General features: G+C 40.4%; 2 protein-coding genes across 2 annotated transcripts; one reads left to right on the forward strand and one right to left on the reverse strand.

The window, feature by feature from the left end:
• The first annotated feature begins 605 nt into the window (after positions 1-605).
• LOC149097536 (putative skeletal organic matrix protein 5) lies at positions 606-3,628 on the forward strand. Its single transcript, XM_089280072.1, has 4 exons — positions 606-885; positions 1,406-1,442; positions 1,857-1,995; positions 2,864-3,628. Exons 1-4 carry the CDS (start codon positions 651-653, stop codon positions 3,380-3,382), a joined length of 930 nt encoding a protein of 309 aa, XP_089136198.1. The 5' UTR covers positions 606-650; the 3' UTR covers positions 3,383-3,628.
• Positions 3,629-7,861: 4,233 nt separating this feature from the next.
• On the reverse strand, positions 7,862-10,315 carry LOC110047685 (uncharacterized). Its single transcript, XM_020753451.2, has one exon. It carries the CDS (start codon positions 9,898-9,900, stop codon positions 8,623-8,625), a length of 1,278 nt encoding a protein of 425 aa, XP_020609110.2. The 5' UTR covers positions 9,901-10,315; the 3' UTR covers positions 7,862-8,622.
• Positions 10,316-11,274: the final 959 nt, after the last annotated feature.

Here is an 11,274-nt window from a genome sequence, read left to right on the forward strand (position 1 = left end):
TATCTTGGGTGAAAAAATTTAGAAGGGAAACAAACGTAAATGACAACAACTTAAGAGCAGAATTTTCTTCATTTAACTAGATGAGGAAGCGTGACACGCAGATGAACCTGAAACTATGCCTTGACGAAACGTTAAATACGTCAATTTTCTAGAAATTAACCAAGGACGTGCAGTTAAGGATGGAAATATGTCTCTCCTGTGTAAGAGAGCAGATTGTAATTAGAGGTCAGATTCCGTGAAACTCTTGGGTGTTTTGACAAACCCAAACCATTCTTTAATCTCGATTCCAAAAGCAGCCAACGCGTTGCCGTTAGCGTAGAATGTGGTTGTCGTTAGGAGGGGGTCACCCATAATAAATGAAATGATCTAACAATGAGGATGGGAAAGGGTTATGCCTAGCACGTGATAAAGAAGAAATTTAGTGTGTGAAGCATGCATGAGCAACTAAGCAATTGTTTCTGATTCTCTGTACATTATAATGAGAGAAATTCACACTGGTGGCTGTCATTCTATACTATCTGTTAATAGATTGTGATGACCATCCGAGCAGAAAAATGCTCATAAAAAGACTCTGACTGGTTAAACAGCACGCACTTGAAGAAATTGTTTGTGCAGTGGAGGTTGGATTTTTCTTCCCGCAGTCTTGAAGGATGAAGATGTTTGCGACAATGATTCTTCTGTCGCTTTCTTTCACTAGCATTGTCCATGTGGTAGAGCCAGGAAAACGGAGATGCCACCCGTGTAAAGACATTCGGCAGCTACGCGCGCAGTTAGACAAGGCAAATGCGAAAATAGACCTGGTAAATACCACGCTACACAAGATGTTGGCGAGTGGAGGAAGTGGCGGAAGTGGCGGAAGTGGAGGAAGTGGAGGAAGTGGAGGAAGTGGAGGAAGTGGAGGAAGTGGAGGAAGTGGAGGAAGTGGAGGAAGTGGCGGAAGTGGCGGAAGTGGCGGAAGTGGCGGAAGTGAGTTTTTCCTCAGTGTATTCTGAATTCTAAGGAGCTCAGTCACTAATCGAAAAAAATAAAAGAAAAATTAGGCTAAACTTTTCAAGATGCACAAACCGTGACGTAGCGCCTCTTTAAACAAAGATAAAGCGTCAATTATAGCTCCGAGAAAATCACACGGCCGGAAAACCTGGGGATGCATTGCTTTTAACTTAATTTGCTTAAACGGGGAAGGATTCGTGGACAGTGATAAATAGTCTACTCCTACCAGGTCAATTTGTCCAATGCCACACCCCCCTCTCCCTCCCCCTCCCCCGACGCCACACCCCTGACACACTTACACCTGTGAACTCCTCTTTCTCAATGAGTCCCCTGCCATTTCCGAGAAGTCATAATCTTAAGTAAATCAAACGAGGATTAGCATGTAAGTATGACGCTTTCTTTTTCTCTCTTCTAGCATCAACTTCGTGCAAAGATATTCATGACAATACGAAGTGAGTATTGCTGACCTACATACTCGACCTACTCTTGTTTTTGACGTTCTTGCGTGCGCTCTTCATGATCAGTTGAAAAAAACACAACACTGTGACCAATTTTTGAAGAATAGTTTCACGGTTTGGCGGATGTGCAAGTCTGATGGTGTGAGCATAAAATACCTACCCTACCGTATTTCCTCCAATAATAGCCGGAGACGATTATTCATTTTTCGCACCAAAAGCTTAGGGGGTGATTATTTGTAGGATTTTAAAGGGGGCAATAAAACGAAGATTATTTTTGTAAGGTTTTGAAACTCATAATGTCCTTTGTAAGACCGTTCCAGAACCACATGATTCTTATGCTTTCCGGTTATTTTAACGTCCACCATTACTTTTACTGCATTCAAATCTACTTTTCTTATGATCTTGCAGCGCTCAGGACGACAAAGCCTACGAGCTGACGATGCCGAATATTGGAAAAATCCCTGTTTATTGTCACATGAGTAATAGGGGCCTTGGTGAATGCGGCGGAGGGGGCTGGACTCTGGTGATGAAAATAGACGGCAATCAGGTACCATTACGAATTGCGAGCACGCCCTCTTTTCCTCGCCCCCAGTTTTCTCCCGATTGTTTTTTAGCCGGGCTATTTTCGTATTTCCCTTCGGCCTGAGGCTTTGTAATCTAGAACCCAGATCTCCCACGGCCAAGCAAACGGAGTGAGATTTGGGTACGAGATTGATGGCCTTGGTGGTCGCGGCGATGAGGGATTGACGCTGGTTATGAAGATTGACGGCACTAAGGTGCCATCTTGATTTAGCGGCATCTCTCTCTCTTTATCTTGCTCTCCTCCACCTTGCTTACGGCTGGCGCGTCTGAAATTTGAATTGATCGATCAGTATTCAGCAGGTGGAAAAACTTTACTGTCCTGACGTTAATGTAAGTTAACAGGAATAGCATCGAAATCAGGCAACTTCTCTCACTGAAAAGGGCATTAAATATTCGTATCAGATCGTAAAAAGTGAAAAATATGAAACATTTTGTGTCTCCAAGCTTCCAATTCGGCGCCAAAAGTGGGTTGTCGGCGTCCGGCATGGCAACTCGCTCGTAGTTCGTGAAGTGTCGCCAGGTAGTGAAATAGTTGTGTTATTTTGAGCAAAATATGCTGTTTGTCGTCAAATTAAAACCGGAACTCTCACGATCAAATTAACTATTAGAAGAGGCCAAAGCAACTTAAACTTTGCCCTTAGTTTTGTTAGTTTTGGAGAAAAAGGCTATTATCGTGTCGTTTCGGTAGGACAGCTAAGTTTTGACTGCCGCTCGTACTGCGATCGTAGCCGCCGTATGCAAGGTGGTTGTAAAAGGTGTAAAAAGCATATATCCTGAAAGGATCCACGAAGTATTTCAGTCCCGCTCATTTTTCTGTTCTCTCTTATACGCAGAAAACGTTTCATTACGATTCAACCTACTGGAGTGACAAAACAGGCTACGGGTCCTCGTTTGCGGGACAGGCACTCGACACGAATGAAGTCAAGTTGCCAACATACTGGAACACGCCCTTCACCAAGATCTGCCTCGGAATGAAGACCAACGATCAAATGAATTTCATACTCCTCCCCATGACTGCTGCCTCTCTTTACTCGGTGATTGCCGACGGACGACACCGCAGTACGTTTCTGGGTCGAAACAAGTGGAAAACTCTAATTGGCTCAGCTGCCACTTTGCAACGCAACTGTAACAGGGAAGGCTTCAATAATATCGGAGTTGAAACTTTCCGCGGTAAAGCAAGAATCGGCATACTGGGTAATGAACAAAATGACTGCAACACCCCTGATTCCAGAATCGGGTTTGGAACCGGAGGAGTGAATGATGACTCAAACACCTGTGGCAATGAGGCGACTACTGGTGCGGACAATGGTGACAAGCATATTAAAGCTATGGGGTACATTTTGGTCCAATAAAGAAATAAAGAACTGTTGGGGCTATGGGGTTTATATAGAGCCAATAAAGAACTATTAGACTAGTACTACTATTGGACTGGTACAAATTGGTCCAGGGATTAGCAGCTAAGATGCATCCATGCATCCAAAGTGGATCTTTATAAGACTTTTAAATGATCATATTTAGTACAAACAAGCATGGTGTTAAATTCTGTGTTGATAACACAAATAACTGAAGACGCTGATGAAATAAAGGTTTGAAAACCATTTTCCTTGTTTTGTAACTGTTTTTTTTAGGAGTTAATTGGGATCAGCTTTTAAGAAAATAAAGTGAAGAGGGCCAAAAGTCATCTATTAGTAACAAGTATCAAGATATTGTCGCCAGCGATGGAAATGAGGAACTCTCTTAAACGGCTTCCCCTTAGTCAACCATTTTCTCTGAATTGTCGCAGTTTTCCTCTGGGAGAAATTTATACGAGGACACACACTGTTAAGGTTTTTTTGGTACATTTGGCGCTAAGGAAGATCAGTTTGAGTGTTAAGGGAGGGTGTGTGGTTTAGGACCTTTAAAATCGTGATTTGCTTCGTCTTCTTTGCAACTTTTGATTGGGTCGTCAGATAAAGCTTCACAACAGAGGACCGTTGCGTTACATGACCGCGCCAATTAACTCCTAAACTCCTCCATTTAGACCACATTCATGTGCGCTGCTGCCAAGGAATGGAATGACCTCCCAAACGACCATCGAAACTGCAGTAGTCCGAAAATTTTTAAAACTAAACTTTTTACATTTTTTAGTGATTTAGACACGACTGATCATAAATGTAGTGTTTAGTTTTTTTTTTTAGTATTGTTTGATTGATTATTGTTTTTTACCATGTAATTTATAGATACTGATCATCGGTTTATACCAGCGTCTTCCTCCCGGACTTCGCTGATCGGTCTTTCAGTTTTAAATAAAGCTTTTATTATTATTATTATTATTATTATTATTATTATTATTATTATTATTATTATTGGAGTGAACAGCATCAGTTCTTTAAATCTACGAAAAAAAAACTCAACAGATGAGCTTCAACTTCAGAGGAGTGATCTTCAAGTGCGTTAACAATGCCGAGTAGTTTTATGAGCATTTTTCTGCTCGCAGTATCACAACCTAACGATCGACCGACATAGGGATTTCAGCTACCAGGGTGAATTTTGTTTTCTTGGTTTCTTGAAAATTAAAGTGCTTGGAATTTCGTCAGGGCATATTCACAGCTGGGGTTAAATTCAGAGTCATCCGAGCTAAGAAGTGATGAAGATTTTGGCTCACTTCGTAGTCACTTGCATTTGTTACCGTTCCGAATTGTTCTCAACCCACATATTGCATATAGTTGTTCCCGGCCTCATCATAGTTTGTTGGTTCTGAAACAAATTACTGATCATGATTGTCCGCAGATCAGAAATCTTTGACAAATAAAAATGGAACTTTAAGACGAAATCGAGACATTTCAGTTTTAAGTGGACAAAGCCCTTGTACCAGAATAATTTTAATTATATTACAGTCCTCTTTTTTATTTTCTAAAAGCTAAAGGAATAAATGATTGCCTGAGATAACACCAAAACCAATTTTCCATGGGAACTCGAGGAACTAAATTTCAAAGATCAGAACAAATTGTGCGAACACAGATAAAATTTCATCATCAGTTCCATTTCACCAGAACTTTCAAGTGTTTCATAAGAGCTTCGATTCAAAATTTGTTTTCGACATTTGGTGTTGTTAGAATCGAAACGATTTCTTTTGAGAAGATATTCAAAACAGTTGAACAGAAGTTTACGACAGAGTGTACTGTAGATAAATTCGGTATAAAGTTTTTGTCCACTTGTTACTCAAACTTCTGGTGAATTCCCTCTCAAACTGTGAACTTGGTGAAAGAACTCGGCCTAGCGTCCTCCTCCCTCTCGATAAAAACCCTAACACAGATTTCCTGCATGTAATAACCTTACTGCATCAAATATACTTCAAACGAGTTGGAAAACAAAATCGGCTCTGTCCTGCAGCCTCGCTATTTTCCCAACTATCTTTATCGCTTTGTTTTCTTGTGAGTAAATGTCTTAATTTTTGGCATCACCAAGTTAAATAAAGAAGATTCTCGTATTCATAAGCCTTCGAAACCTTCCACATTCACACACAAGACATTACATAGAAAATATGCTGAAAATTTATGAAAGAAATCCCCAACAAACTCCTCATGTTATCTTCCCAAAACAAAACGTAAATAAGCAAAAAAATTCCCTTATATAATCCCCTCCACACTGCTGACGTGTTGAAGGAGATCAAATCTGCTGTTTGAATGAAGAGGCATTTTTCATTACACTTTGTAAATTACGTTTATCTTTGTACTTTAGGAATACACGTACGTATTTTCAACGAGCTTGTATAGCTCTTAGACGGGACGTGTCTAAATAAAGTATTGTATTGTATTGTATTGTATTGTATTGTATTGTATTGTATTGTATTGTATTGTATTGTATTGTATTGTATTTAAGAAATAGAAAACATGTACCGTGTTTCTACCGAGTTTTAGTATAAATCTACCAGCATTCTATCACGAATGCCGTTCTCTGACTGGCTACGCTACTCACTGTCTATTCTGTGATAGATAGTGAGTAGCGTAGCAATGTGCGCTTGTTAACAAAATGATGGCCGCTTCTTGGCGTTTTCGAGGTGTCTGTGGATAGTATTTAGATAAAGTTTTGAACGACTAGTAGATTTATACTAAAACAATTAGATTGTTCGCTCTCGATTTCTATGCCTGATAGTTGACGAGGGCGCAGCCTCAGTCAACTATCACGCATAGAAATCGAGAGCGAACAATCTAATTGCTTAATAGAAACACAACTTTTAACCAATCAATTAATGTCTGAAAAATTTTGCCATCAGGGCATATTCTAAGTTAGGTTGTTGAAGCAAGTTGCTGCTCCCGTGTCATCTTCTCTATTTAGTGTCAGACATGTTGGTCGACTAGTTGTATACTGCATATAATTCATATTTTCCGGGCTCTAAGGAAGGGTGGTTCTTGGAAGTGATGTTCACTTGTTCTCTTCTCGCCGGATGGTCCATCCGAGAGTAGCCTGTGAACAGGTTCTCTAGTAAAGGATAGCAGGGGCAAAGAGAAAGAGGAACGAAAGAGTTTAGAACCCCCCACCCTATTCCCCCCTCGGCGATTTCAAGGCCCAATCAGTTAATTTTTAAGTCACAAAAATCTCGCTTTTATTACATTATTTAACTACATTTTAATACACACTTTAAGAGAACCTCTGACTCCGTAAAATCTCGCTCTAAACGGACTTCTCAGTTTACATTCGACGCGATTGAAATTGCGGCCTTAAATTTTTTTCCCGGATTTTGACATGAAGACGTATACTTTGGGTTGCTACAGGAACGCAAGAAATGAGAATGTTTATAGATTTACGTTTTTTGAGCTCTACCCATCAATGGAGTTAAATCCAACCTAATGGCGACTTTGTGCGCAAATTTCCCGCGCTTTCCACGTTCCGGGAAGCTCCTGGAATTTTTGTGGCTGCTATTCCGTCTAGACTACGTCAGAGAAATTTGGAAGCGCAGCTTTATTTCTACTGTTAAGGCTGGTTTTCACTAGAGCATAAGCACAAGGACAAGCATAAGCATAAGCACAAGTGAAAACAGCCGCGACATAAACATAAGCATAAGCAGAAACATAAGAAGAATGAACTCACTTATTTGTCTTGTGCAGTTTTCACTAATGACGCGCTCGACATAAGCATAAGCATAAGCACAAGAAAAACGAACAGTTCCGTTTTTCTTGTGCTTATGCTTATGCTTATGTCGAGCGCGTCACTAGTGAAAACTGCACAAGACAAATAAGTGGGTTCGTTCTTCTTATGTCTTCTTTCGTGCCCGCGTTTTCCTCAAACATAAATCCAAAATGAGCGGTGATTGTTGATTCAATTCAATTCCGGCGCAGTGTAGACGGAAAAAAACTTGATTCGTTTTCAGAGTGAAAACGCCGTTTTCAAATGTCTCCGGGTGGACAGTGGGTTGAGGGGGTGAGCAACAAAAAATTACTGCATAGCAAAAACAGAAGGGAAAACATCGTGCAAAGCAAGGCTCAGAAAGGATAACCTCGTTGCAGGCTACAAAAAGGAAAAAAAAAATACCGAACAAGCCACCAAAAATATATTTACTAGCAAAAACCCCCAAAATAATGCACAACTTGAAGTTGCGGAAAAAATTTCTTGCTCAGAAAAATTGCCCAAGCCTCAACTTCAAGAATGTGTAAAGGACTTGTTACTTACGTACGTGCTCGTGACATGACAGTGATTTCACAAAGCATTTCATTTGTATCTACTTGACTTCCAGCTGAGTGTTCTGTTAACCTTGGGCTGTTTACAGGAAGTAAATTTCACGAGAAACAAAACCTACCAATATTGAAATTTCATTCAGTAACAATGTTTGTTTATCTATCACAGAATGACGATTTTGACGATCTAATTTATTCAATTATAACAAAATTGGGCTGTGGTACAAAGGCATAAGTTTTGATTTAATTTAGAAGCCATTATAGGTTATTACAAAAGCATAAACAAACGATATGCAAATCACATCTCTATCCCTCAAGGAAAATGTTAAAAATTCCTAAAAAGTTCTAGACTCGACTTTTGTCGTTCAAAACAACTGAGGCGTACAATAATGATTCATTTTTCGGCGAGAACTTCGACAAAAATGAAAAACCAAAATATATTTTTGTGGTTTGTTGAAAGACATTAAAACGGCGACATTTAATGCTCACTTTCACAGAAAAAGTTACGTCAGTTTAAATTCATTCGCTTTTGAATAAATTGAGTTAAATGGATCAACTCCACAATAAAAGTATGTACAAGTACACGACATTCTCAAACAATCTAATAGCCTGAGGCGACCTCTACGTAAAAATAACTACACCGCAAGAAGATAAACATTAAAACAAGTCAACGTTCGTATTTTGACTCTTCAAAACAAATTTCCCTAAAGCAATTAAACGTAGTATTAAGCGATATTCACAGCAAAAATAATAAGACTAATTAAGAAAAAAATTGTAAAATATTTAAAAAATGAGAATTAAATATGAATTAAATACTTTTGCCAGAAGCTAGTGATCAGTCATTCTAGCTCATTTTATTTTCCTACACGTAGCTCCTAAAACTCCGCCGAAAACAATTTCTCCTCATAGCGGTATTTTTAATTTTTAGTTTGTTGTCTTTAAATGCCGATAACTGCGATGGCATAAGCATTTCTTCCTTGCGGCAGTTCCAGATATGTTTCCCATCGGTTTAGTTCAAAATCAAAGGCGTAAACAGTATTTTCACCTCCATCGGCGCCAAAGACAACCAACATGTTTTGCACGATTTTAGCCCGGCATAAAGAATATCCCACGGGTATGGGAGGCAAATCTAGCCATACGTGGCCTTCCAAATCGAATGCTTCAACGTCCAACACATCTGTGCCGTTTTTATCGCAACCTCCCACCACAATCAGCTTTTTCTTCCACGCCACGGCAGTGCAGCCGTAGCGCTTTCTCCTCATGGGGGGCAATTTCGTCCATTTTCCTTGTTCCCCGTCGAAAATTTCGGCGGAGTTCTTCGCGCTGTTGAAGTAGAAGCCGGACCCGCCACCGGCTACTAGCAGTTTGCGACCGATAATTCCTCCCCCGAAGTTGCATCGGGGCTCTAGCATAGGCGGCAGTGTAAACCATTCTTTCTTATTCACGTTGTAGAGCTCCACACTGTCTAGCACACTGCCTTGGTCGCAGCCTCCAGCCACCAGTATCCCATGCTCTGTCCCTGTTGCGTAACATCCCCAGCGCCGTTTTCTCATATGCTTGAGTACCTGCCATTCGTTCGTCACCCAGTCGTACATCTGCACAGTGTTGAGGGCCTTCCACCCGCCAAACCCGCCCACCACAACCAGCGCAGGGACACCTGTAACTGCCGTGGCATAGCAAGCCGTGGTTTTCACCGGTAATGGAGCGATTTTTCGCCATTGCCTGTTAGTGCAGTCGTACACTTCAACAGTTGCCGTAGGTTCGCTCCCCTGCCCTTCTGCAGCCCCTCCGATGACGAATATGTGTTCGTGTAACTCGATGATGTCATATTCGCGATCGAAATCAATTTCCTTCCCGGTTCTTGACTCTTCCGTTTCCTGAATATCAACTTGAGCAGCTGTGTCACGCATAAATTTCGCCTGAAACTTTTCCTTCAGTTCAATAGGAAAAGCGATTACCGAATCAAACTTTTCTCGAAGTTTCTTTCGGGTCTTCGCGAAATCGAACTCGTCATGTTTTTCTTTGGGTTTCTTCTTCTCGAACGACTCTGTTTCGAGGAGTATCTCTGGTTCTTTAGTTTTGGACCAAATAGCTTCGGGTTTCTTCGGTGGCTCGCTTTTCTTGAAGGGATCTCCTTCAATATTCTTGTTATCTCTCTGAGGCAAAGACCGAAGCCATATTGAAGCATCTCGCAACACATCGACTGCTCGATCCATGTTTATCTCGACATATCAATCTTCTGCTAACGAATCTTTTCAGAATTGTCTTCCGTCGACACCTACGCCAAGCGGAAAACGTTCAATTTGCAACAAAAAAGGCAATCACAACCGCCACTTGAGAGTTAATTCGACTGCTCTGTCCAGTTGCTTTTAACCCAAACTTGTCGCTAGAAGGACTTTGATCTTCAGTTACACGGTGTCCAAGAAGCTTCAAGAGATCACTGTATGCAAATTTGTGTTTTTTTTCGTTCCTCTTGAAATACCAGACACAAAGCGATTTTCGTGTTGATTTATGTACGAGCGATAATTCTTTTAAATTCGTAAAACGACGCGGCTGGTAAAAAATAACCAAGCACAAACTTGGTTTACCGGTGAATAAAAACGACATTTTCCATTTGCATTGAAGTTGCTAAGTAATTATTTCTAGGCCAAAGATCGCGTGTTATTTACATATCATTGAATAAGTCTATTTTTGCAGAGGAAGTTTTAACCGTTCCATTGACGAGTAAAATTGGCATTTTTAATACACAGAATTTAACAGGATGAGTGGTATCGATAAATTGATCAAACAAATCTAATGATTTTTGGCCAGCTGAAAATTGAAAACTGGAAACGAACGTTACACCTACTTACTCGATATCTGCATAATTTTCAAAGCAGCTGTCATAAAATCAAATACTTGCATATTCCTCCAACAGATTATTTTCGATGAGGCAAATTTTCCCGCCCTCTTCAATGTTACTGTTGGCGCGTAAAGTAAACACATGTGCAACAACAGCACGGAAAAAATTGTCCAAGTCGCAAGTTGAATTTGAAACCTAAAATTCCCAACAGAATTCGACACTTTTTTCTCCTTACAGTATGAATATAATATCAAGTGGACAGGTAATGAAAATATAGGCTCCGTGTAGAGGTGGACTCTTTCTTTTCACGCGGAAAAAGTAGAGAGCTTACGTAAAACATGACGGCAATGAACGGCAGCGAGAACGTCACTGAACAACGGGCTTATGAACAGAACAAGAAGTGTAGCAGCCCTCGTAAGCTGGTTATTCTTTTGCTTGTTAGCAGCTGTTGTAATTATGGTATTAGGGGCATTGATTCTGTTGTTTGTCCTATTGTCCTCTCAAAGGGTAACAAAGCCGACCGTTCATTATGCACCTTTCTACGTTTCGCCGGTAACCGTCCTTTGCAAATCAACAACGTGAAATGACCAAGTTTCTTGAAGAACGTGAAATTCTGAAGTATTGATATAAATACATTTTCTAAAAGGAGTCGTCCTCGCCGCCGCCGTCTTTTTCTCGGTTTTTTCTGTCTTCAAAATATGACGAATCGCGCGAATCGTAAAATACATGAGTAAACAGGTGCTAGAAC

This window comes from Orbicella faveolata, unplaced genomic scaffold (genome assembly GCF_042242905.1).
Source record: "Orbicella faveolata isolate gen_17 unplaced genomic scaffold, um_ofav_v1 contig_47, whole genome shotgun sequence".
Taxonomy (NCBI): Eukaryota; Metazoa; Cnidaria; class Anthozoa; order Scleractinia; family Merulinidae; genus Orbicella; species Orbicella faveolata.

Bases quoted from the DNA above. Each gene is read 5' to 3' on its own strand.
- LOC149097536 (XM_089280072.1), top strand. From the start codon at position 651: ATGAAGATGTTTGCGACAATGATTCTTCTGTCGCTTTCTTTCACTAGC. The intron at 886-1,405 runs GTGGAGGAAGTG...TCTCTCTTCTAG, and splicing joins AAGTGGAGGAAGTGGAGGAA to CATCAACTTCGTGCAAAGAT. The intron at 1,996-2,863 runs GTACCATTACGA...TCTTATACGCAG, and splicing joins TGAAAATAGACGGCAATCAG to AAAACGTTTCATTACGATTC.
- LOC110047685 (XM_020753451.2), bottom strand. From the start codon at position 9,900: ATGGATCGAGCAGTCGATGTGTTGCGAGATGCTTCAATATGGCTTCGG.